Consider the following 27531-nt stretch of genomic DNA (forward strand, 5'->3'; position numbering starts at 1 on the left):
CTCTCCGAAAACATTCATGATCTTTTCTTCAAAAACCTCCCCATTTTCTCTGGCCGTTGCCAAATTCTCCTAGAATGGATTGCTACTGAATGCATGTGTGGTGCACTACAAATGTCCGTGTACACAACGCATGCTCAAGGGGTCGATTTTTTTTTTTTTTTGTAGTGGTGCTTGGAGCGCGCCGCAAGGGGGGGGGGGGGGGGGGGGGGGGGGGCGCCGTGTGGGGGGGTTGTGCTGCTGCTGGTAGACATGTAAAAAACTCTTACGCATATAGAAGGGAATTCCCTTCCTTCTGCACTTTCCACAATCACAAGAAATCCACCAAAGTGCCTTGAAGAAAAATGTACTTTTGCCACGATTATTGAATCAAGCACTAAAGCATGCGTTTTAGACTGGTCACAGGCCAAAAATTAAAAATTTGAAATATTTTTTGAAAGGAGGAGAACCTTCCAGCCAAGGTCAACTTTGATTGAAAGGAGTTATGTACAACAATGTCCAATATACCAAAGTCTCATTGGCGTGTTCCTCCTGGGAGCAAATTTCGGGTAGCCAAGACTTCGTACTCTCATCAACCAAAACTTCTATAAATTATGTTGCTTTTCAGTGGAGCAAAACTCCAAGCCATTGATGTTCTTAAGGACTTGACATTTGCATCTGGTACAGCTAATACGATCAGTTCTGTGAGCTTCCATCAATCACAATTTAATGGGTTAAGAAACCACGACTACAATCAGCAACATTAGTTACAACCACACAGAAAGCTTCATATCTCATTGAAGACAAAAGAACCTTTAGCTGTCCTAGTGAGATTCCTCAAGCTTGTGGTGCTTGCGATAAGAAGTTGCACTTGCCATCAAACATATCACCTCAGCATTTGATACCTAAGAGCCTGTACGTAACAACCTATTATTCAAATTACACCAAGAATTGCTTTGGGCCTTTTTCCAACCAAGAATAAGCTTGACAGAGAACACCTTGGATTTGCTGCTGAGCTGAAACAACAAAACCACTCTTACAAGGCTACAGATGCCTTCGGCTCCTCTCCCGATCTCTCTCGCGGTCTCGTTCCCTATCTCTAACCTTCTCCCGATCTCTCTCCTGGTCTCTTTCTCTATCATGATCATCCTTATCTCTGCTATTTTTCTCTCTATCCCTGTCTCTTCTCACTTCAGAACTACGAGCTCTTTCTCTATCATCCCATTCCCGATGTCCATCTCGTTCACGGTCCCAGTCTGGCTCCTTTTCTCTTTCCTTTTCTCTCTCCTTTTCTTTCTCCCTGTCTCTATTGGATCGCTCTCTGGCATATGGGCTCTTACTACGGCTCCCACTACGAGGCCGCTTCTTTGAAGACGAAGACTCTCTTTTGTCATCTCGCCTGTCCTTCCTTTCAGAAGACGTTCTCTCTGTATACATACATAACATAAATACACATTAACACTTGTCAGCTTAAAAAAGCAGCTAGTAGATTGACTGGATAAAGTGAAGACTTATACCCGTAGACCGTGATGAATGCCTCTCGGCCCTGAGTTCAGTCTTCCCATCTCCTAAACCATCAAGAAGGCCATATTCTTGTTGGAGTTTCCTCCTGTGGGAGTGCACCTTCCTTTCAATCTCATCCACATTTTTTATGCCACGCTCCTCAAGGGACTCACGATACTCTATCACGGCTCCTTCCAACCGTCGGAGTTTTTGCCTGTCAAGGTGAATCGTATAAATTAGATATGCTGTAAATAGCCATCAATATTTTAAAGAGGAAATATTTCCGAAAAAAGTCTACCTTCTCTCTTCATCTATGCTGTTATCATTTGCTGCTGCAAAACTGCTTTCCAAACCCAAATCCTGTCTGCCACCTGTCTCTGAGCTATCAAATATATCCTCACTCTCAGAAGATGAATAGCTTAGCCCCAGCCCTTTTGTTTTCTCCACATCTTCATCTTCATCTTCACGAGTCCATTTTGATGCCGGTAAAACAGGCTCAGCTTTTTGTGACTTTGTTCCAAACAGCTTCAATTCTGGTGGGGGGATAGTAAAGGTAGGGCCCAAAGGCCCCACACTGGCCTTTGACATATCCACACTCTTGTCATATACCACGTTGGTTCGCCTCTCATGAGTATCATATAGAGGCATCCCATGTCCTGCATTCTCAGGAGGCTGAATTGCATGAATGTGCATCCCAGTCTCATCTGTTCTGATCCTTTCAACGTCATATTCTTTCAAGCCCGCACCAGCTTCAGCCCAATTCTTCCCAGAACCCCATTTTCCATCCCCCCCAGCTCTATAGCTATCAGAGTCCCTCATGTTGGTGGATCTTTCTGCTCCACCATACCTTTGCAACGATCGAAGCCCGTCATCCTGCTCCTGATTTTTCTGTTTCTCTGCATCCTCGAGGCTTAAAAGCCGTGCAACCATCACTTCTCTTCCCCCACGAGAAGATAGTCCATTGTGCCTGCAACGTCTTTCTAGTTCTGCAAGAGGTAAACTCAACAACTCTCTAGCTGCAGCTCCCTCCCCAATTGCTAATGCAGCATCTTGACCTGATTCTAAGCCTTCTGGTGCAACATCATCTACAGAGCTAATATCTTTCACAGGTGGTGCATCTCCAAAGATTGTGTGAAAGGGAGGAACGCCTGAGTTTCCAGATCGCAAAAAAGTGGCTCTCAACCCATTAACATAGGCATCAGAAAATAGAAACCAATCTGACCAAACTTGAAGAACTTTCAATACGCGTTCCTGCAGCAAGGAACCACACAAGGTGCCTTATCAGTCTAAGTTAGTATAAGATGAAAACTTGGAGTGACGATGGCCAGCCTTAGCCAGCCAAGGTTAAGAATTCTGAAAGCACAATATTTATGACAACACCAAGCATCCCCAAATGAGAGGAAAACCTTATAAACAATACCTTGAGTGCTTCTGCTGTGATGCGTCCCGTAATGCCCCTGTAAAGCTCATTAAAACTCTCCATGATGTCTGGAAGGGAAGCCTCAAACTTTGTTCGATATGCAGACGCATTTTTCACCGGAGCACTACTATTATGAAGTATATCAGAAACTAACATAAGCCTGGCCACTTTGGTAGGAATTTGAGTTTCCTTCAGAGTCAAAGACTCGGTAAGCACCTCCACAACCTGTCAAACATTAAACCCAAGCATAGAAATTTGAGTGCAAAGAAACAGACATAGCTAAATAAATTGAATGATTGTTCTCTATGGAGATCCACAGTCTCTATTGTTTTGATAGAAAGACCAACCCGGACAAGCTAGAGTGAAGCATTAGCACGTCAGGGTTTAGAGACAAAGAAAAGAGATGTTAATGAGGAAAACCACATGATGGAATGGAGCATGTTTTCTTGAAGGAGAAGCTAACACAATGGAGTGCAAGAAAACATGGATACATGTATTGCAAGTGAAAGGCTATTTGCACACCAATTTTGAGAGGGAGAACAAAGAAGACAGTGGAAGACTTATGTCAGCCATCTCAAGGTGTGGTGGGTGTCAGCCTCGACATACCTTCACAACATAAACTCACTCAAAACCTAAACAACAGTTACTTTATTGCAATGTAAATGAAGCAGAAATGTTCTACATGAGAATATGCAAATGCAGGGCTGAAATCAGCATATCCAACGATCCTGCTTTGGAGAAGGTCATGCTGGTACAACCCTGCCCAAGTTGCCTGCTTGAGAGCACTACTGCTGATTATTAGGGCTAAAAGCATTAACTGAGAGCAGGGGGGCTTAAATTCGCTAGAAACAGCCCCTAGCTGATGGTCAGCCTGGTGGGGCAGCTCATGACCTTAAAAATGTAATTTGTTCACCTTCTTAAGGTGTTTGACCAGCCCAGGTCCGCTCCAGTGCCCAGCTCCACTATCTGGCTTCTCAGCCTGCTGTTCAACCACCACCCAAAACTTCACAAGCATGGCTGAAACTCTGCCACTGCACCTGTGAGAAGCCCGCCTATAGTGGCCTAGCTTTCTGAGCACCCTGTAACCCTGTTGATAAGGTCACAGCCAGAGTGGCATAAATCTTCACCCTTTATCAGAGATGAGAAATATGTTTCACATGTGACGAGTCAACAGCTAATAATCTATATTTTATGCATTATCAATGCTATTGAATTTGTTATCCAATAAAACTTCATGTCAGTAAAATATTACAGGATTCACTGATCCCTGGCTCAACAATAGACACTATTAGATTGAGGTGAATGGATACTCTTCCTAATATGCTATTGGTTTTGGATTCTTTCTAAAATTAGATTAGTTGGACTATTGGTATATCCATGGCATTGCTGACCCCACTAAGATGCTTGCATCATTGCTGACGAATTGTTGGGTAATACCACATCAAATTAAGCTTGGCCTCACGAAAATAATTTACTACCTCAGTGTCAATGAAGAGATCGTGAGCACCATCATTAAGCACAACTGTGCTGTTGCCACTTTGGCACACCTTCAACCAACTCTTCATGCACTGACTCAACCTATGAGGTGGCATGATGGCATGGCATTGGAACCAATTTTTTTCCTCCTTTTTTTGGTTTCTGTTTTCAATCCATTCGGACATAATGCCGACTATGGTCTCATGCCAAAAACCAGGCATCCAACTCAGTTCTAGGTGAAGCCAAGTAGCCCTGATACAGAATCAACACACAAGGCCTATGGTAGCCTGTAAAAATGCTCAAGGTCTTAGAAAAAAAATAGAGTAAGTAAAATATATATGTTCTACAAAAAAATGTATGTCAAGTACCTCTCCAGCAGCCTCAGCATTGTCAAGAGCAAACCCCATTGCTTCCTTGATAAGGTTTCTTTCTAAAGTCAAAGCTCGAAGCATGTCCTCAAACTCATCCCGCTGGCTATCCGTTAAAGCACGTTCTTGATCCACTCTCTGAAAAATTCCCAAAAAGTGAATCAGTCCCTAAAAATTCAATCATAGCTCAAGAATCAAGTAGCTGCCATTAATCATTTTAGGCAGGTTCATGTAGGACTCTTAAGGGATCTCATCTATAAAGAGCTAAAAACAACTAATAATTAGCACTTAGCCGCCCCAAAAACCGCAAATCGATTCACAGAGTAGCTTACCCTTCCCCTTCCAGCAGCAAACGTGGTGCTGGATGCTTTTTCATGTTCAGGACTATTTGCATATGCTTGTTGAGGCAGAGAAGGAGGTATCCACCTGAAACACATATGATAAGTTAAGTTTTGAAAGAAGGCATCACTAGACCATTTTTTGCAGAGAGAGCGGCATATGACCGTCACCGTACACATCAAGCTGTAAGGAAGACCATACATCAGAGCCACTCAAGAATGAGCTTGAGATATGAGGCTGTCTGTGTTTTTTGTCTGCTAATATTGCACGAGGGCATGCACGAGACAAAACATCTCTGAATCCTCCTACTATCACCTTAATCTCTTTAAACTTCCTGTAAGAAAGCTTAATCCTAATCTCTTCCCCTTACTTCTATCTGATCATTGATGTGTTGCTTGGTGATCACCTCTATTTGAACCACCCCCAAGGCAAATATGTCACTCTGTACACTGGTTGGGAATCTTTCGCATGGATTGCGAGGAATTTATGGAGATCTGCAGGGTCATTTATTGAACCAGGGTTATTGATAGAGCGAATGAGCCTTATAAGTGACTGGCTTGCACAAACTGGGTGGACCTGAATTTACATAGCCCATAGGATACCTATGAGTTGATTATGCCATGCATGGTATGGGATACAACCAAAGGCCAGATCCATATGCAAGGTGGTCTACTGTTGTATTTATATATTTAAAATTTTCAATTGTATTCTTGGTAGTCATTTCAACGTCCTTCAAAATGGAAAGCAAGACCCTTACCAGTGAAAGCAAACAAAAGCATACGTGGACCATGCAACAATACATAATATCTTACCGCCCACTCCCCGTTATCATAATGAAAGGCTCTGTTCGCCACCTCTGGAGAGTATCTCCCTGTGACTCAACCAATACATAAATAATCGCGTTAGAATGAAAACAAAAGAAGTATGAGGTTCTTTAAACATACTATTAACATGCCACATCAAAGCCACAAACCTAACATTCTCAAACAAGGGTTATGCATGCACCTGAGCAAACGAGTAAAGCCTCCATACATAATAAGTGTGATCCTTGGATCCAAGGTCAAATAAGAACTTAAACAGAGGATGATTACGGCCCCTCTCCATTATAGCTTGTTCGAACCCACAGCCATCATCCAGAACATATAAAGCCATGGTGTCTATCACATGTCGAAGATGGTCATCATCGGGTGGAATCACGTGAATATCTGGAACATTTGGAGTGACAACCTGGAACAATGCACAAAACTCTATTAACAGAGTGCTTTAAAGAAGTTTTAAAGAAACAAATTATAACCCTCAGCTATAAACCATTAAGTGTGCAGATATGGACCCCTCTCTCTCTCTCTCTCTCTCTCTCTCTCTCTCTCTCTCCCCACACAGAGTCCTAAGTGGGCAGGCCTACTCAATCCTATGTGCCAAGCGCCCCCGACCCAGAGCACCGAGGATCTCCACCACGTAGAGACAGATCCAAGATTCTCCAACGACATGACATGCCGTTACCATAGCCACATCTGCCACCAAGAGGCTTATAGTCATATTTCAGTTTTTAGTTTTCACGTTCTTTCCATGGCACTGTATACCCAAGGTATCATCATTGTACTATTCACAGTCTCATAGGCCCTTCAGGTCTTTTGTAGATGTTGATGTTGATTGAGAGAGAGAGAGAGAGAGAGAGAGAGAGACTAGAGCCTCGAGAGCAAATCCACCCACTCCCCCTGACCTCCAGGTTGATGCAGGAGCCTGGCCGAGAGGAGTGACATTAGACAGAGCCACTGAGCTATGCAAAGCCCAACGCCCTCGACATAGTGGCTGCCGCCCACACTCACATCACCTGAGGAGGATCAAAGCCATCATTTCCCACCACCGCAGGACTCTCTCCCGCCGTCTCAACCTTACTACATTGGGTACCATGTTGCAACGCCCTATGCGAGATATTCTTGGCTGATGCAAGAGCTTGAGGCTCTTTTCTTTCAGTTTTACTTTCAGTACCATGATGATGTATTCCATGGACATGTGTAACATTTTGGTCTCATAGGTCATTTTGGCTTGGCACTTCATGTTTCCCATTGGTTCTCCTCACTGGGCATCCAGATAGATGGTCTCCCCCATTTCACTACAGCTTGGATGCCCCGATTCTAGATATCTCCAAGCATGAAGTTGTTAAATATTAATAGTGATTAATGTGGGAATAAACCACTATAGGTGGTTGTGTAGCCTAGCACTCTAGTGTGTGTTAACTTAGGTTTAAATAATGCAGCCTAAGTGTGTGTGACCAGCCGCTAGTGTGTAGGTTCCTTTGTGTGTAACCAGTCGCTAGTGTGTAGGTTCCTTTGTGCGTAGGAACAACCCCTTAGAACATGTGGCATAAGTGGTGGCAGCATACGCACACACCTTGTAAAGGGAGCCTCTCCTATAAAAAGGACCAATTATCATAATGCAAACATGCTTTTCCGGGACTCATGTGCAATCCCTTAATCCCTCTGTTAATCCTATGCTAATGTATTGATTATCTTGCTGGTCAACGTCTCTCTCTCTTTCGCTCCCTCCCCATCAGTTGTGCTCCTTGCCCACTCTCACCAGGGTTCAACAGAAATTAACCGCATTATTCACAAAGATCTTATTCAGCTACACATTAGATGGACCTGGCTACCCCCCGCAGAGCTTCCCACGAAGCTTCACTTTACACACAGCACTTCCTCAGGTGAAGAATTCATTGAGAAACCCAAGTATCTCACCAAACACATATCACATGCCATGCAGATTCCAATCAGCCAGTTCAGAGTGGCTTTACATTGGCTCCAAATAGAGGGGGAGGGTTTCGGTCTACTTTCCCCAGTTTAGGCCTCTGTCTTTAAGAGCCGCGTTGCCACTTTGGGCTCACTCAAATGACCGAGAACAGCTCAGATTTCTATCAGAGATTTCCTTGATCCTCCTCACATGACAAGCAGGGCATAGTTGCATGGAACGAGATCGGGAACGTCTATGCAACGGGAAGGGCATGAAACCAAGAAATGGAATTTCCCATGAAACCGCAGTTCTTTAACATTACATAGTATACATGAAAGGTAAAATTGTAGAATTCAACAGAAAAGAGGGAAAAGGCTGATACAACTAGAGGAGAAATGTGGGATGGAGCATAATTTGAAGGAGATGGCAAGAAGATTTGACAAAAATCAAAACTTGAAACACTTCTGCCAATCAGCATTCCACTCAATGAACTCCTCTCTTTCCATTACGGAGAACATATTCTTGATGGTCTACTCGCAAATCACCAACCATCCACCTGGCATAGTCTTGATGGCTTTCGTACTCAGCATGTAGCTAAACTTTGGTTTATTTGACCGCCCACTAAGGGTCTGTTTGCTGTCCACACATGCCACCCTGTTGCATCAGTCCTGGCCCCCTTTTTGAGATACGTTTGTCCTTCCTGAAGCTGCCCTGAAGTGTGTTAACTTGCAGCCTGAAGAAGACCTGTGTTTTCCACTCCTGGGGCTGCCTAATCATGGGTGATTTGCTCCAGATAATAGCCTGAATTGATGCTCGACCTTTGAAGCCCTATTAGTGACCTAGAAACTTTGATATGATCTGGAAAAAACTTGTCGTTCTAGCGAAAACATAAACCCTAGTGCAACACCCTAGCTTTGTAAGACCTTTTGCTGCATGCTCTAATACAATGTAACATGAGTGCTTAACTTAATGGAGATTAATGCAAAAACAAGATTAAGTTGTAGATTAGCACAAACCTCCCTTGCAGAAGCTTAAATGAAAGCATGCAATAGACAAGATAGATGTAGACCTATATATACCATCATAAGGCCAAATGAATCTGAACTTACGAATAATTTTAAAAGAAAGAAGAGAATCACCAAAAACAAACAAAAATTTTATAAAATTTTAAATTTTAAAAAAAAAAGCTTAATAGAGACACCCGAGAAAAAATAATAGTAATAATAACTTGCAAAAATAGACAAATACATAACTAAATCACACACGCCGACATACACAAACAAATTCTTTATTGAGCCACAACAAAAGAATTTCTAATAAACAAGCTAAATAAATTTTTAATAACTAATTAGCAAAAACAAACTTTAAATGACTAACTCACTAAAACAAAACAAGTATAGACAAGAATACAAAAAGTGTGAACTTTACCTCAAAGATTGTCCGATCATGAAGTATAAGATCATCAACTTTATCATGCATAGCATGGACTAGGTGCTACGACATCCCTACTCACGTCATCAACGCCCCAGAGTAGGTGCAGGTTTACATATATAAAAAATTGTCCCAACCAGGAGGACATAATTTTTAAACAAAGACCAACGAGCTGAGTTTCTATCACTGTCACTAACGTGAATGAATATTTACAACGATTGCTGCTGATGAGAACATGATGATGCTCACGGTATGTCGGGTGTGGCCTCATCTTGCTTGCCCACTATTGTCCTTGAGCACATGCCTAAACTCGTGAATAAAGCTCATCCCTAGCCCTCTATTTATAGTGCATCATGGCCTAGTTGGCTGGCTTTAAGGTTGGTTGGTTGCCAACCCTAACTAGTTAATAATAATGTCCAAATATAAAAAAGTGTCCACACTTGGGTGCTTATTGGGCGCCTGGACCAAATACAATGAAACGACAGAAAAGCCCCAAAATTGCCCAAGACTCCACCACGAACACACCACCCTCTAAAGTGGCTAAATGGTAAGGACATGTCCATGTCACACCGCTCAAAGGTGTGCATCTGACACGAAGGCCCTTCAAATCTGAGCGGACGGTTTCTTTAAAAAATGGTACATGGATGGAGATGAGGAAGGATACTTAGATGATCAATTGCATGAAGCCATGTCAATGATCGACTAGGAACTAGCATTTGCCAAAGTTTCATGCCAAGGTAATCATGCAGGAATCACTTATCATAGCAAATTTGATAAGATTGGAGTTCCAAGTCAATCAAACAAGCTTAGAGGCTGACAAAAATGGATCGCATAGGAAGTAGTAACCCCACTGCAACTCAAGGAAAAGAATGTAGGATTAGCCAAAGGCAATGCACCTTGGGAAGAAGGCAAGTGTGCAGTCTATTGTGAGGGTAGAGCTCTCATTGAGGATTTTCGCAAGTCCAAACCAAAACCCAAACAAAATACAAACCCACGTAAGTGGTGATTGTACTTGATGCTTGCCTTGCAAATCTACTACTTAATTAGCAAGATTTTTTCTTGAATGTTTTCTTTTGCTAGATCACAAATTCAGTTCAAGACCAACATGGTCTTTATGTGATGTATTGGGTCTCATAGTCATTTTGGCCTTCATGCACATGGCATACAGATGGCTTGTCTCCCCCCCTTTAAGGACAGCATGGACATCATTGGATCTTTAGGACACGTTTAATATAGCTTTTTGGTCTCATAGACATCTTCCATTGACGATTTATATAACTCTCTCTCTCTCTCTCGTGTGGCCACAGCAGGACCAGCCAGGTTCACGCACAACCTACATGGATGCGTGATTATTTGGCCCCGCGTACATGGCATGTCACTCGCATGCACGATCCCTTCTAAGAGCTAGACAGATCTCGAAGGACTCATCCCTCCACCCAACAGCTGCAGATCTAAGATATCCTTCAATGATATGGCGAGCTCCCATCACATAAGGGAGATGCTATGGACAATTTGCATTCTATTCTGGAGGAGGATGGTATCATTGTATGACCACATCTTGTCATCGTGTAGCACCACATGGATACTTTAGCTTATGTACCTAGATTCGTACAGTTTTTTTTTCCATGGTTCAATATTCATCATGGATACATTGTACTACATTTTGGTCTCATAGGCCCTCTTGGTCTTTTGACTCTCTCTCTCTCTCTCTCTCTCTCTCTCTCTCTCTCTCTCTCTCAAGGTGAGGTCATAAGCTAAATACGTGGGGTGGGGGAGGGGGGGGCGTATAAAAGTGAGGTCTCAAGGTGTGCCAAGGAGTCAGTGGTGTGTGCATGCATAAGTGTGTGTGTGTGGGGGGGGGGGCGTATAAAAGTGAGGTCTCAAGGTGTGCCAAGGAGTCATTGTGGTGTGTGCATGCATAAGTGAGTGAGTGAGTGAGTGAGTGTGAGTGTGAGTGTGAGTGTGTGTGTGTGTGTGTGTGTGTGTGTGTGAATAGAATAGGCAAGGCCCCGCAAATAAACTGAACCAAAGAAAACGTAGCATAAAAGACCAATTATTTTTCCAGAAAATTATTATGCACATACCACTTCCGCAGTCGCACTCGAAATAGGAGGAGCTGGGGGAGCACCTGGTCCAGACCAGGCAACCTTGGCTGTGGCACCCTGTGTGAAAGCGTAGATATAGTTAGAGCCAGAAACAAGTGTTTCTGTTATAAAAGCGCTCATTCTAGAATACTACGAATCGACTTAACAGGATTTTAATAATCATGAGAGCACATGCCGAATGCACGACTTTTATCAACATTAACATGTGATTTACTTAATCATGTAATTTTGTATCCAGATTGTGACCTATGAATAATCGATATCCAAGATTACTTATCGGCAATGTTTTTAACCAGAAATTTTTGAAATGATGTTTTCCTTAGATTCCTTAGATTTTTGTGTCTTGATTCTATTTTTTCCGTTTTCTTTGTTCTTTAAGGATTTTATTTCTCTTTTCGTTCCTGTAAAAGCTTAAAGAGTTGTAATCTGGCTACAAAAGAAGTAAAGCTGCAGCTCACCTCTTTGGACCTTACAGCCATTTGTCCTGGAGGTGGGGCAGGAAGAGCTTGGGCTGGGAGAGCCACTGCCTTGCCCCAACCAATTCTCACCTCATACTCGTAAAGTATAACACCTGTTACAAACATAAAAAGGATGTTGTGCTCATAAGAACTTTACTGGAGCTACAAGAGGGAATGCAATCTTTACATTATGGACAACCTGGTCTGCAAATATACTTAAAACCAAATAGGACCACATTCTACCTGCTTTGACCTCTTCTCCAAATGCTAGATGACACACTACTGTGTATTACTAACCTGAATAAAGCTGAAATATTTATGAGGAAACCTGCTAGATCAGCTGAGAACTAAACTGCTTACTATCTTCTCTGTGAAACAAGTGAAATACCCTCTCCCAATTGTGAAATCTGCTGTAATAAGCCCTAGACCAACCACTTCTATATCGAAAGTGGGCCAACTTGGTCAATTAGTTGCCTGGATTTGTGTTTTGCATTAACTGCATTCACAATCTGGTGGGCAGCCTATAATTTCCCATTCTGGGCACCCTGCTTCACACTAATAGCCTCTTTTGTCCGTCTGTAAATTAGGGCTCACAACATGGCTGATTCCCTAGCCCTAACTAGTAGCCTAACCCTCACTGTAGCTGCTAGCCTAAAACCTTGCATGACACGTGTATGTAAGAGTTGGAGCTGATGCTTCTTGTCATCTTCATGAACCTCAAATTGAATGCAGAGCAATGGCTTCCATGATCCATCTATACGTTTCAGTTAGCCTGCAACTATTTTTGGTGAAACGGCTACAACCATTTTGTAAAACATAACTGAAACTTGAGTGATTCAAGAAAATTTAGAATGATTAATTTCAAGTCAAAATATCAGGTTAATTACATGTTGTGTTTGTAGAAAACATTTCATTTCAATTCTTTCTTAACAGCCAGTTGCTAGATGAAAACCCCACCTTGCATTTCATCCTTGGCTGCCTGTGCATCCCCTCGGTTCATAAATGCAACAAAGCCACAATTCCTCTGCCGCCTCCGTTCTTCATCAGTTCTCGGCCACATTATTTTCACACTTGCTATGGGACCAAATCGTCCAAAAGTTCGCAAAAGAAAGTTCTCATCCACCTATGAGGCTTAAATTTTCTTTTATCAGCTTTTTTCGCACTATAGATAATGTGATAAAATGCTTTTAAAAACAAATACTTGAGATACTACCTGAGGTGCTAAGTTCCCCACATACAAGTTGGTCGTCTGAGGATCCCCATCATCAAAAGATCCAGGAAGCCTACCATCAAGATCTTCAGGTAACTCATCAAATCGGCTAGGGGGCTGCACACAGTATTTAACAAAGAAGACAAATGATAAGATACTGAGCTCACATCTGTAGATAGAAAAGCATTGATAAAAAAGGTAATATGTACTTACACTTGTGTTTCCCTTTTGCCTGGTTTCACGACTTCGATGCTCACGGTCCAGGCTTCTTTTCTCTCTCATTTCCTGTTCCATCTTTAGTTCTTCCATGAAATGGTCTATATTGCGTGCCTTTGTCCGGTCTCTCTCTTTCCGCTTCTCTTCCTCTTTCTGCAGCCACAGAGGAAACAAGTTATTTGATATAATGCATTGATGGAACAACCTTCACAACCCATAGTAACCAAAGACCACAGAGGTGATCAACAGAATTATTATGAGAAGAAATTGCTGAAATGTCAATAAGAGCCATGTGGGCAAAGGTATTCAGTAAACCAGAAGGCAACTAGCATGTAAGACTATTGAGTTGATGCAGGTGTTAGACAAAGAGAGAATTGATAGCAGAAAATTTTTATTCCAAGAAAATATCCTTTATTAGTTATAAAAGAAAAAGTGTCCGGAGAGAGGGAACTACAAAACTGCTCCCTGTTAAAAATACAAGTGAATAGGGTGTGTGCGGGAACAAGCCCTTGGTTAGAGGCTGTAAAAGAGGATGAGTAAATGTGAAAGAACCTGTGAAAAGGTGAGAAGAATCTACTGGGAGAGAATAAAGGGTAGCATAAGAAGATTTAGGAAGTGTGGAGATATTCTGGGAAGTGTGGAGATATTCTAGGAGATATTCTGGGAAAAGTGAAGAGGTGGAGAGAATCAGGGAAAAGAGGTGGAGTGAATCATGGAGAAATCAGTGGGATTTGATGCTTGATGTAAACTCTATAAATTGAGGCATTGCCTTAATGAGAATTTGTTGGTTTTTAAGTATCCATACCTACATTAATCTATTTGCTAATTACCCACTAATTACGTCTTAATTATTTGCTAATCACTTTGTTAATGATGTTGATTCTAGTGTTTGATCCACCATAGCTCATCACAATGCCCTAATTTCAACACTCCCATGTACATCCCTAGAGCTCTGAGGTATCAAATAAAAGGGAGAGAGGGGGGGGGGGGGGGGGGGGGGGGGTTTGCTCCAGCTGGCAGCTCTCAAAGAAAGGCTACACTAGAGGAGGGGGAAGGAAAAGCCATATTGGGGGCCTATAGAGCCAAATCAGTCCGTTGCCCCCTCTAGTGAGGAGAGAGCCCAGACTCCATGTGTGTAGGAAGGCTGCACGACAACACTGCATCCGCTTTGAATTGTCTACAAGGCATTCCCAAAGACCCTGCAAGGGTCCATCAATCGTCTCCACTATGGGGGTGGCGGAACCATCAATGATCTTTCTGCAATTAGCCTGCCAGATATGCCAAGCAGAAATGTTGTTGATGATCTCCCATCTCTGGAAGACTCCAGACTTGAGGAACCATGGGACCCAGGAAATGTTGTCGATGATCTCCCATCTCTGGAAGACTCCAGACTCGAGGGACCACATGGGTGACCGGGACCAAGGAGGTTGGAATGGCAAAGATCCAAAAGTGAGTGAGCTGCAGGGTGAGGCCAGTGCCATCCTCCTCATAGAGTGGAGCCGCGCCCTCCTCCGTAGCCCACGCAATCATGCCCTAAGTAATGAAGCGGAGGTTGCTCGGCAGTTCTAATGTGAAGATCTTGATGATCCTCCACCAAACCTGCTCGGCCGTTAGCAGTGCCGTTGAGTCTCGACCCAGCGCTTCACTCACTGCACAATGATGGTCATGCCACATGGCTAGCCAAGTGCCAACACCTAGGCTCCGATGTGCCAGCAGCCAACGGAAGTGAATAACCTTCCAAGGTCGAAATTATCTCAAAGCATGTGCCAGCAATTCATGAGAAAATCAGAGAACAAGCCCTGTGTCAGGTGCCAGTGGGCAGCTGCCACCAACGTACCATCTAGCTCCTGCACAAAAAAATGAGCCAACCCAAGCAGGCCGAGTACTGGAAAAAGGGATACGAGGCCTCCAGACGGCCAGTCGGGTCCCTCAAATGCCACATTCTGGGGTTCCAGCGGAAGACTTAAATGCACGAACAAAAGCATTCCCAATAAGATACTATTAATCTCTATATTAATGTGTGACCAGATTGCTGCTCATGTACCGTCTAGCCTCCTGCAAAAGAATGTGCCGACCCAAGCGGGCTGAATACTGTAAAAAGGGGATACCAGGGGCCGCCGGAAGGCACATCAGGTCCCTCCAATGCCACACTCTGGGGTCCCATTGGAGGCGGGTGACAGCAGATGACTTAAATGCACGAACAAAAGCATTTCCAATAACTCATTATTAATCTCTATATTAATGTGCTACCAGATTGCTCCACAATACAAAAGATTGCTGAACTATGACTATAAACCTGAACCAATGCAAAGAACAAAACTGAAGATGCTTTTCCCACCTGTTGGCTGATGCTCATATTTCCTGCCTTCTACACACGCTCATGAGCTCCTGTGAACATCTTGACTGCTGATGAGGGAGGCACAAAGATTGATGAGTTAGGAAGGAAGAGCAAGGGAGGTCGTACTCATCTGCCCCCTATAGACCTTGTCACCCTGATGCCCAACCTGCCCAGCTGCCAGTGCCCAACTACAGCTTGTCCAAAGCCCAAACTCTCCCAATAATGGTCATGGCATGCCCGGCATCTTGCCTAAGATTCCGTGCGCAGCCCGTCCTTGATGAAGGTACCTGGGCCTTGGGCTCTACTAAACCTTATGCTATTCTGCTGGTGCCTCACATTCTCCCCCACTAAGACTGCAGCTGTCCTCAATCGTAAAGCCTCCAAGCTGCCAGTGCCCAACTACAGCTTGTCCAAAGCCCAAACTCTCCCAATAATGGTCATGGCATGCCCAGCATCTTGCCTAAGATTCCGTGCGCAACCCGTCCTTGATGAAGGTACCTGGGCCTTGGGCTCCACTAAACCTTATCCCTTTCTGCTGATGCCTCACATTCTCCCCCACTAAGACTGCAGCTGTCCTCAATCGTAAAGCCTCCAAATAAGTACTCAACAAAAATATTGGCATACTCAAGGTGTTGGATGCCCTAAGAACCTTGATGAAGCTCTACGTCATGGTCTCAAGCTGATATTCAGCCTGTCTTGCCAACACAAGACTGTAAATGTATCTCCCAACGAGACCTCCAATCAAGCGCCCCCCAATGAAGTACCTGCCAATGATACAAAAATATCTCCATCCACTAGTGCAACGGCTCAGATGGATCACCAAACCCCTCTTTGCCAAATCCAAAGCAATCCTCCAAATGAACAAGTCTAAAGGGTAAACCACGCTCCTCAGAGTCACTAACTCAAGTATCCACCTTTACTTAGCCATGCATACTGAGACCAACATCCACCAACTCCGTGTTGGACTTTGCTGCATGGCCTTCCCTATGGACTATGGGAACGTATTCCAAGAATTTAGGTCTATCATACACTGAAGCAAGAACTCCAGCTATTGCCTTATCAACTTCCAAAAAACCTGATGCCACCTCTGGTAAAGACACATACCTCCTTTTGCAAGTGGTAAGTATTACCCTAGGCCCATTTTAATATGGTTTTATGGTTAATATTGACTTTACACGTTCACACCATATTAAAAACTGAGGTGTACAAGTTATCACCCCCTCCATTAATGAAGTGTGGGCAGCCCATAAGATGAGGCCCCTTCTCATTAACATGGGGGAATAGATTCATTGAGGAAGCCACCCACCATGTGTGTAGCACCCCCTACCAAGTGTTAGGAGGGTGCCCAACACTTGGCACACCATATGCATGGTGTGGGACTGCCTCAAACCTTGATAGATTTTCTCCAGGTGCAACCTTCGTGATCACATAAAAGACCCAGAGGTTCTATGAGACCAAGCAGTACTACATACAAAAGTGCTATGAATTTGGCTAAAAGTCAGAACATGGAAAGTGAAAAAAAAAACCTGGAGGAGAAAAGGGTCTGCATACTATGCAAGCCCAGCAAGTACAATGAAAAAAAAAAAAACCCGAGGAGAAAAGGGTCTACGTACTCTGACAGATCGGGGGGGTGGGGGGGGTGGTGTCGGGGCCAGAAGGCCAAAATGGACTACAGGACCAAAAAAAATACACTACATATGCAATCTAGAGTCGGAGATGCCTAACCCTAAATGCTATTGCAACAAAAAACAAAAAATCAATGACTTGTAACATAGCAAATGTGAGGAAGACACTGTGAATCCCTACTAAGTTCTAGCCAGATGCTCCTATGGTTAAAGCCTGCGGGCTTACTCTGTCAAATGACTGAGTCTTATCTTATGATGTGTTCTTATGATTTGCAGACTAAAGGTGGTTGATTGAATCCTTTTAATGCTCAGATGGTATGAACAGGAAACCCTAACGTCTTGGAGCATGTTTCAGTTGGATTACTATACTACCCCTTGGCAAACGTTCAAAAACTCCATGGCCCCAAAAATATATTAGTCTAAGAGCCAAATACAAGCATGAAAATGCATCAAATCACATACCTTTTTCTCAGGTTCTTTTCCACTGTTGACCACAGCAGCCAAGCCAGGAGGTATAAAAGAAGGTACATACCTGTGCAAAACAAACCATGCCACATTTTGTGAAGGAAATATAACCAGCTAGTAAATTTCCTCATGAGAGGACTGTACTGTAAATGTCATATGAATGCACCAGATCATCAACACATTTTAAGGCTCTCGTCAAAATTTTCAGCAAGCTCTCAAAACATACTAAAAATACAGGGCTAAAACACAGCACTAAGGGAAAAGACAAACTAGTTCCATTTCTTCAAAATAGCTGGCCTTACTCCAAAACCTATGCTGGTTACAGACAGCGTGAGTGCCCATTTGCCCCTCGTCTTCCAAGCCAATCAGAAGACCGAGTTCGGTAACATGGGTGGGGCCCCCTTAACATGCACAAAATGTGCTCACCTGCTATCACTGCAGACTAGATGTCAACACCGCGCCCTTGTTTGTCAGAAATTCAGGTAGCCAACTTTGGCTGGACATGGATGGGCAGAGCTGTGTCCACCAATCAGGAGGCTGCTTTGCTCAAACGGCTGTAGTGGGCTGTGCTATGCTGAAAAGTTGTGTAAAGAGGGTGCCGAGGCCTGGGCACCCATTCCACCATAGCTCATGCCCACACTATGGGCAGGTAGCCAAGGGTGCCCAGGCTGTATGTACTTCATGCTGCACGGAAGGTCATGTAGGTCTGCTCCCTTGTATCAGGAAGTCAACCCTATGCAATATCTGCAACAAGGACCACACTACTTACTAAACAAAGTATCTTAACACAGCAAGCAAGGAGTCCCAACCTACAAATAAACCTTGTAACTTCCCATTTCACTCTTAACAGACTTCAACTTTTAATATGAGAAAGGTGGGTACAGTCTCTAAATTTGCCACTCAAATCATGTAGTCTCATCCCCATAGCCAAGCCTGTGCGTGAAGAGATTTGTGGCAGCAGTTTCATTTAGTTGCCTCTACTCCCATAGCTAGCACCACCTATATACAATTATATGAACCTCCTAGACCACCCCTATATACATGCAAACTTCCCATTGCAATGAACCAGATACAAGTGGGTAGGGTCTTTATTTTTCCTTCCTGCCCAGGCCAAGTAACCTTTTAGAAGCAGGACCTGTCAGCAAAGTGCTTTTGAACATAATTTGCAGAGCTGATACAGGCAAAAATGAATACACACTAGCTCTCTATCAATTCCCTTCCATGAAAGAATTGATATAAAGGTCTCCTTGTACAAACTTGGTTCGCTCTTACACTGCAGCAGAATACACCATCACTTATTTTAATCATCATGCTATGTGCAACCACAAGAATGAGGAGCAAGTCCCTAGAAACCTTAATCTGGTAAAATCTGGCATGTCAATCATAAACAGAAATTATCATAAAGTAGCATCTCAACACACCCCTTGCATCATAAATTTTCTACCACAACATAATAAAATATCATGCACATATCTGGGATGTTACCACCCATGACAAAAGGAGCATCATCTCTAAAGTAAGGGTTGTGATTATGAATGGAGGGCCTATGATGTAATGCATGTATATAGTACATGCATGTCTAATGCCTTCTATATCCACAGAATGTCACTAGGGCTAGCTACAAAGGCCTAGCACAATCCTAAAAGATCGGTCCTGACTGGAATGCCTTTAAAGCCTGGACAAACAGGATGGGATTTATCATGCCTTCCTCCTCCCCATTTGCTCCCATCCGGTTTGTCCAAAAGAAGGATAACTGCCTGGAATGCCTCTAAAGAAGACTTTTCAGCCTTCCACTTAGTGCAATCCTTCTTCCCGTGTCCCACACTGTGTGAAAGAAAGCAACATCCAGCTTAGCCCTAGATTAGCCTAATTAGCTTGGATTAAGGAAAGCTTGAGAGATTAACACTAAGGACAATGGAAAGTAAAGTGTAATGATAGTCCAAAGACTTCCAAAGGTTCAAAGCTACAATAGTCCTAAAGCACATGCCTTTTATAGTCCCAAGGCCCATGTACCCTAATCCTACATGTAAATGACCCTAAGCCCATGTGCCTAGGTCCATACCATGTTCATGTGCATCCTAAAAATACTTTGTTACAAACCATCCCCTCCTAACATGATTTCGCCCTCAAAATCTAAGGGTGGTCGTGCATGTACACATACAAGAGGCTCTATACAAAAGCCAAAAATCATATTCCGTATACATCCAAATGTGGAAATGTAGATCACGGTGACATAGACGGTGCAGAGACCTCCCGGATCGAATGGAAAGCCAAAGAGTCGCACGATCAAGGACATAGATCTCGTGCCACCCGGATCGAAAGGGTAGGTCGTATCTTCCCTCACCATGAGTGTGCGGCCACCTAGGTCAAACGTGAAGTAACGCCGCCCCACCATCAAAAGATGATCTCCGACGATAGCGGACCAAAAAGCACATGTCCGCCCACAACATATTACACTCTAGCTCGCCAATCTACTTGTCCCTAGCGTGCACATGACGATGGGACACCTGGGTTGATAGGCATGGCTCTGTGATGGTGGACGGGACCCATAGCCCTATGCTCGGGGGTGATCCCTAGACGAGGATCTATGGTTGGTTGGTGAGCCCGAGCCTGCGAATCTGAATTTGGACTACTATATATACCTAGATGAATCAAGGAACATGCCCAAATTCACCTTTTAGTAACGTGCATGTTATATACTCATGGTAGTCAACCCTCAAGACTATATAACTATCAACTCCATTATGCATAGTATGGACTAGATACTACGACATCCCCACTAACGTCATCAGTGCCCAATAGTGGGTGTAGAACTCTGTATCAAGATATGCTCTCACACACGCACTACACACACACACACACACACACGAGCATATATTCACACAAAGACCTTCATACTGAGTTTCTGTCAAACCTTCGGAGATGCAGGGCAGACTCAGCCATAATGAAGCCTAGCACTAAGGGAAGTAGCAAATAGAAAGAATTAGTACAACAAATAATCCATATGCATAATCCTCTCTCTCCTACAAGGTCTCACCTCAACAAAATCATCACTATGCTCATGTGCAATGCCTAACTGCCCAAGTATATGCACTAAACCCAAATGAATGTTTGCGCGGCAGTGCGAGCAAACAACATACGTGCTCCACGCACTCTTCCGCTGAGCAAGAGCAACAGCGCAGCAGTACAAGCAAACAGCACACGTTTAAACAAAAAAAAAGATGGCTTCATCGTCTCTCTAAAGCTCTATGCAACTCAGAGGCTCCACACTTTTTTTTAGTTGAGCAAGATGCAAAAGCCTAGCAATGTTTATGGTGCTTAGCCTTCCTCGCTCAAAGCAGTGTAAGGCTTTGAGCACGGGGATGGCTTCCAATATTTGCAAGCCAAAGACAAAAGAAAAAAACAAGAAAAAGAAAAGTGAGGGGAGCTACCAATGTGAGAGTTCTTTTGAGCTAGGGTTTGGAACCCTTTTTCCCTCCTTTTCGCAATTTGTCCTTTCACACTCCCTGGTTCCACCCTCCATAATCTGGCCGTCCATACTTGCCTTGATCTCCTTCCTATAAATAATTCCCTTTCACATTACCTTGCTATCCAAATTGTCTTTATGCCCTTGCTTCATTTGTTACATGTGAGTTCACTTGTGGGGTTTGATGGGGCATGTTCATGCACATTAGTGCATTGTGAGTCTTACTCACACGCCTTGGACTTCATTGATGATCTCACACGTGTGAGGTGTGATTCATACACTTAGCATTTGTGAGTGTGTTTACATATATTGTGTGCTTTGTTGGGAGTGTTCGCACATAGCCATGGTTTATTACTATTACCCCTCTGCTACTCGCCATTGTCCTCTCTTTCTTCGGTGACGACATCATCTCGTGACGCTTGATGATTGGGGACACATGTGTGATTGTAGATTTTTAGTTAGGATTCTTCGTACACAATACTATGGGTTACCCGACATGATCATATTATACATCACTTTTTCCGACTTTGTGCATACATTTGGAACATTTAGACCTTGACCATTGGATCCTTCATCATCTATTTCATGTGATAAGGAGATAGTCTATTCAATATATATATACCTAGATGAATCCAGAAACATGCCCAAATTCACCTTTTCGGAACGTGCATGTTATATACTCATGGTAGTCAACCCACAAGACTATATAACTATCAACTCCCTTATGCATAGTATGGACTAGATACTGCGACATCCCCACTAACGTCATCAGTGCCCAATAGTGAGTAAAGAACTCTGTATCAACATATGCTCTCACACACGCACTCCACACACACACACACACACACACACACACACACACACACATGAGAGCATATATTCACACAAAGCCCTTCGTCCTGAGTTTCTGTCAAACCTCCGGAGATGCAGGGCAGGCTCAGCCATAATGAAGCATAGAACTAAGGGAAGTAGCAAATAGAAAGAATTAGTATAGCAAATAAGTAGTTGATAGGGTAAATGCACCACTAAAGATAGAAAGAATTAGCACAATATCAACTAGCCGCAACTCGGACGAAAACTTCACAATGTGAAATCTGTATATCCGCTAATACGGCTGAATTATATACCTAGATGAATCCAGGAACATGCCCAAATTCACCTTTTAGGAACGTGCATGTTATATACTCATGGTAGTCAACCCCCACAAGACTATATAATTATCAACTCCATTATGCAGTATGGACTAGATACTACGACATCCCCACTAACGTCATCAGTGCCCAATAGTGAGTGTAGAACTCTGTATCAAGATATGCTCACACACACACACACACACACATGAGCATATATTCACACAAAGCCCTTCGTACTGAATTTCTGTCAAACCTCCGGAGCAGGGTAGACTCAACCATAATGAAGCCTAGCACTAAAAGAAGTAGCAAATAGAAAGAATTAGTACAGCAAATAAGTTTCTATCCATTCAAGCCATAGATAGAGGATGGAGTTGCAGAGTTTATTGTCTATACATGATCGTCATCTATGGGATGAGAGAGATTGGCATATTCGACAATCCCTTGACTGATGGTCATTGAGATATTTCTTAGAGATAGATGGATTAGTTTTTCTCAATTGGGATGACTCCTATGGTCGCTTATTCAAGTGTCCTAGTCGTGATGATGTATCATGCACACATACACATGATGATATTGATGTATTGCACACACATACACATGATGATAGTGATGTATCGCACACATATATACATGATAATAGTGATACACGTGCACATAATGCCACTGACACATATGCACATGATGATGATGTATGTGATAGTGATCCAGAACTTGCACATAATGGTGATTAGTATGATTAGTATGTCCACATGTCACCATAGTCATGACATCTCCTCTTGCTTAGCTTGTTGAGGAAGTCTACCTTCTTCTAAGGACTGCCAATAACTCTAGGAACAACTAATGGCAACTGGCCTAACATGTCCCTAGACTAGGACTCACAACAAAGCACAGTACACACCACCAACCCAAAACTTGTACATAATGGTAATTAATATGTGCACATCACCCTGGTGTGAAGTGCGTGTGCCATCCCTTCTTGCTTAGCTTGTTGAGGAGTCCACCTTCTTGTAAGCACTGCCAATAACTCTAGGCACTTCTTGAGCATCTTGGTGTCGGTGACAAAAAATGCCCTCTTTCTCTGCACCTGACTGCACACAACTTCATGATATCCTTTGCTCTTGAACTCCCCTTGATAATATCAAGAAAGAGATACCACTCCCTCCACTTTTCCTTGTGGTCGCACCAACTCTATTCCCACTATTCCTTGTGGACATAACAGACATCCTCAGTTCCAGCCCACATCGAAAAGAACCTTTGCTCTAGTACCAATGTCACACGTGGACGCATGAAGACATTGGCCTTGCTTTGAACCTTTGAGTCGCCTCAAAGTGTACCTAATGCTCTAATTTGAATGTCACATGAGCAACGCATGGACATTGATCCAACTATAGTGTCCCAATCAGACACACTAATTTAATACTAATATCACATACAAAATGCATGCAGGCATTGGCCTTGCTTTGAACCATCTCCCTCCACTTCTCCTTGTGGTCACACCAGCTCTATCCCTCACAATTCCTTGTGGACATGATAGACGTCCTTAGCTCTAGCCTACAACGAAAAGAACCTTTGCTCTAGTACCAATGTCACATGTGAACACATGAAGACATTGGCCTTGCTTTGAACCCTTGAGTTGCCTCAAAGTGTACCTGATGCTCTGATACCAATGTCACATGAGCAATGCACAAACATTGATCCAACTATAGTGCCCCAATTGCACACACTACTTTGATACTAATACCACATACGGAATGGACTCTTCAAAAGAGGGCTCGCTCCACACATAAACCACCGCGATTGCTTCTCCCCTCTCTCACACGACTAGACATGCTTTTTCCCTATGCCAACCACAATCTCATGCAACATAGAGCAACGACTTGATAGAAAAAACAACGATTCATAGAAAAAGAACGATGAGAAGCATACCCGGGTCTCTTGTCAGATGTGACACATACCCACGCATACCTTTCAGCTTCTTGCATTAGGGTTGGCTTTGATACCACTGTCAAGCCTCCAGGATCTCCCCGTAAGGCAAACCTATAAAACAAACCATAAACCATGAAGGGGGTGCAGGCATACTCACCACCCAACCATGAGCTGTGAGCGAGGCTCACAATCTTGGCCGTCCCCACCGAGCCATGAGCTAGAGCGTCGTGCTCTCGTGAGTGCCCTACCATCGTCCTCATCCGGTGTCCTCTACCGGGGTTGTCCCCCAAGGACGATGGCCTCCTACACGATGGTGCTCTTGCTCCGCGCGCTCTGCACTCCTGTGCTCCATCCGTCTCAGTGTGTGCCCAACTGGTACCCCTCCCCTCAATAAATAGGTAAGGAACGCCCAAAAAGCACACGCTATCAATAGCGAACCAAAAAGCACATGTCTGCCCACAACATATTACACTCTAGCTCGCCAATCTACCTGCCCCTAGCGTATGGGATACCTGGGTTGATAGGCATGTCTCTGTGATGGTGGACGGGACCCATAGCCCTATGCTTGAGGGTGATCCCTAGACGAGGATCTATGGTTGGTTGGTGAGCCCGAGCCTGCAAAGGACTATATATACCTAGACGAATCAAGGAACATGCCCAAATTCACCTTTTAGTAACGTACATGTTATATACTCATGGTAGTCAACCCTCAAGACTATATAACTATCAACTCCATTATGCATGGTATGGACTAGATACTACGACATCCCCACTAGCGTCATCAATGCCCAATACTGGGTGTAGAACTCTGTATCAAGATATGCTCACACACGCACTCCACACACACACACACACACACACACACACACACGAGCATATATTCACACAAAGCCCTTCGTACTAAGTTTCTATCAAACCTTTGGAGATGCAGGGCAGAATCAGCCATAATGAAGCCTAGCACTAAGGGAAGTAGCAAATAGAAAGAATTAGTACAGCAAATAAGTAGTTGATAGGGCAAACGCACCGCTCAAGATAGAAAGAATTAGCACAATATCAACTGGCCACAACTCGGACGAAAACTTCACAATGTGAAATCTGCATGTCCGCTAATACGGCTGAATTGTATACCTAGATGAATTTGGACTACTAACTTGTGTGTCTCGTGTTTAGGAAATCTTGGGTGGATTATGTCGCGAGAAACTCTGATTTCGTCGTGTGAATTCCTTACATGTGCCCTGTTGTGAGTCCTAGTTCAAGAAGTCGGGACATGTTAAGCTACTTGTTATTAGAGTAAGCTTGGATAGGTCCAGTGTAGAGATGCTTTGGTAGCTCAAGGTGGCTAGAAATGTTAGGTATGATATGTTCACAAGTGTTTGGAACAAGTATCAAAAGTATTGATGATAAGATAAGGTACGATAAGTATGCCACCCTTTTTTCTAGTTTGAATAGTATAAATAGAAAAGATGGTATATAAAAAACAATTGTGTACATACTACACATAATGCATGCACACAAGCATATGGGATGTATGGTTGAGACATAGGAGCCACCTATTAAGGTCTAGGACAAACATGAACTTTAAATGTGCATTTTCTATGGTGTACGAAACATCTAGAACGATACTGGATCAGGACGTTGAGTAAAAGTACGGGATGCAACCATGTGGGAGCTAGTTTTGGGCAACCTAAGCAAGTGCATACCAGCTATGCCAAAGGCCAAGGGTTGGGCTCCTTTTTAGCTTACTCTGAACATGATATTTTTATGACTCTTTTCTAGGGCTAGGAAAAGGCTGGTTGACTTGTGTTACTGGCACAAGGATTTTCTTATCAGAAGGTCCACGATCCTCCTCCATTCCTCATATGACTCCCACTTGAGGCAGTAGGTCAGAGGCATCAACGAGCATCTAGGAGCATCCAAAAACAAGACAATAGAACTTTATTTGCAGAAGACAAAGGTAAAAGGGGATTCTAAGGAATACTAGGGTCGAGGTTGTTTTGACAAGGATATAGTTGGAGCATAAAGCAATCGACAGTCACTTACGTGATTATTAACTTATAAAAGTGTTCATAACCTTAGGTAACTATAATCAGCCTATTTTCCTAATATTTTGGGTCCTCTAACCTAGATTAAACCGATTTTTTTCCTCAAAACGATTTTTCTCCCCTAAAAAAGGTTTTTTTCGTGAATCATTTTTTGCCTATCAAATTTTTTTCCTAAAAACGTTTTTTTCCTCAAAACGTTTTTCTCCTTGTCAAAGAAGCTCGTATATGTTTCTTCCAAAGTGCCTAAATACACTTACATATGCTTTTCCCTAGGCACCAATTTTTCAAAAACTGCTTTTTCATGCTTTTTCCTCATGCGCAACTTCGCTCGTGTGGATCCACCTGCACCTGCACTTGTACGACCAGGGCCCCCACATCCCCCGTAGAGTATGAACACCCTGTCCCGACTCTATGAACAAGTGGTCTGACGGTCTATTGTGCACTTGTGCGCAGCCATACACCTCTGCGCAGCTTGCAGGTCAGCAACCTAGTGCACACACGACCAAACACCCATGTATATGCTCATGTCTTCATACACATGCTTAGCAATGCATACACACACGCCTAGCAAAAAAAATGTCATCGCACAAGTTCTCTCTCCCCCCTCCCTCAAGACCACCAACCTCGTCATAAGACAACTTCAAAAACAAAACCCTAACTCTTCTCTACAAGCATTAACTTGCATCTTTGGAGCATGAATCAAAACCCTCATAGGAATACCTACTTTTTAACCCTGAATAAAAGCGATGAAGACCCTTACAAAAATCTTGCTCCGTGCGTCACCTTCATGCCTTCTACCGGTTTAGGGCACTCAGATACCAATTGTAAAAAATTCATGCAACGAAAACCGAGTTTCTCATGACAGAATCCACCCAAGATCTAAACACGACAGACAAGTTAGACCACCCAACTGTAGATCCCCATCCAGGGATCACCCCCGAGCATAAGGCTAACGCTCCCGTCCATCATAGATCCATGCCGGTCAACCCAGATGTCCCATACCACCAGGGTTTAAGGTGTTACATGCGGGTCTTCTTTCAGCCCTAAACACCTTTCAAGAACATCTTGATGCAAAACACAAGCAGAAGATGGAGAGAACAGAGACAGCTGTATTTTCAGTATATTCAATATAGTACAAAAAGGTACAATCTTTGGCAAGCCCTAGGCTGCCCTATAAAAAAGTTCTTGACTCCAAAAAGTCCTATCCTACTGACCCAACCCATAAAGGACTAAATGATCTATGAATTCTGGGCTGAGCCCTTTTATAGAGCCTTGGGACCCCCACATATGCTGGCCGACTGCTGGCC

The 27531-nt window shown here is 43.4% G+C and overlaps 1 protein-coding gene across 2 annotated transcripts in view; it reads right to left on the reverse strand.

Moving 5' to 3' along the window:
* Positions 1-410: 410 nt before the first annotated feature.
* The window catches only part of LOC147628189 (protein RRC1-like), a 42917-nt gene continuing 15796 nt past the window's right edge, over positions 411-27531 (reverse strand). For both annotated transcript variants that reach the window (XM_086813234.1, XM_086813235.1), the window contains 14 exons: positions 17655-17724; positions 13227-13382; positions 13017-13130; positions 12761-12926; positions 11804-11916; positions 11325-11402; positions 6088-6309; positions 5895-5953; positions 5076-5169; positions 4744-4881; positions 2900-3124; positions 1778-2730; positions 1494-1693; positions 411-1403 (listed from right to left, as the gene is read on the reverse strand). In XM_086813234.1, the coding sequence (XP_086669360.1) occupies positions 1021-1403; positions 1494-1693; positions 1778-2730; positions 2900-3124; positions 4744-4881; positions 5076-5169; positions 5895-5953; positions 6088-6309; positions 11325-11402; positions 11804-11916; positions 12761-12926; positions 13017-13130; positions 13227-13382; positions 17655-17724 (2971 nt within the window). In that variant the 3' untranslated portion in view covers positions 411-1020. The remainder of the gene's footprint in view (positions 1404-1493; positions 1694-1777; positions 2731-2899; positions 3125-4743; positions 4882-5075; positions 5170-5894; positions 5954-6087; positions 6310-11324; positions 11403-11803; positions 11917-12760; positions 12927-13016; positions 13131-13226; positions 13383-17654; positions 17725-27531) is intronic.

Source organism: Cibotium barometz, chromosome 19, assembly GCF_041138505.1.
Source record: "Cibotium barometz isolate CiBa-2024 chromosome 19, ASM4113850v1, whole genome shotgun sequence".
In the NCBI taxonomy this organism is placed as follows: domain Eukaryota; kingdom Viridiplantae; phylum Streptophyta; class Polypodiopsida; order Cyatheales; family Cibotiaceae; genus Cibotium; species Cibotium barometz.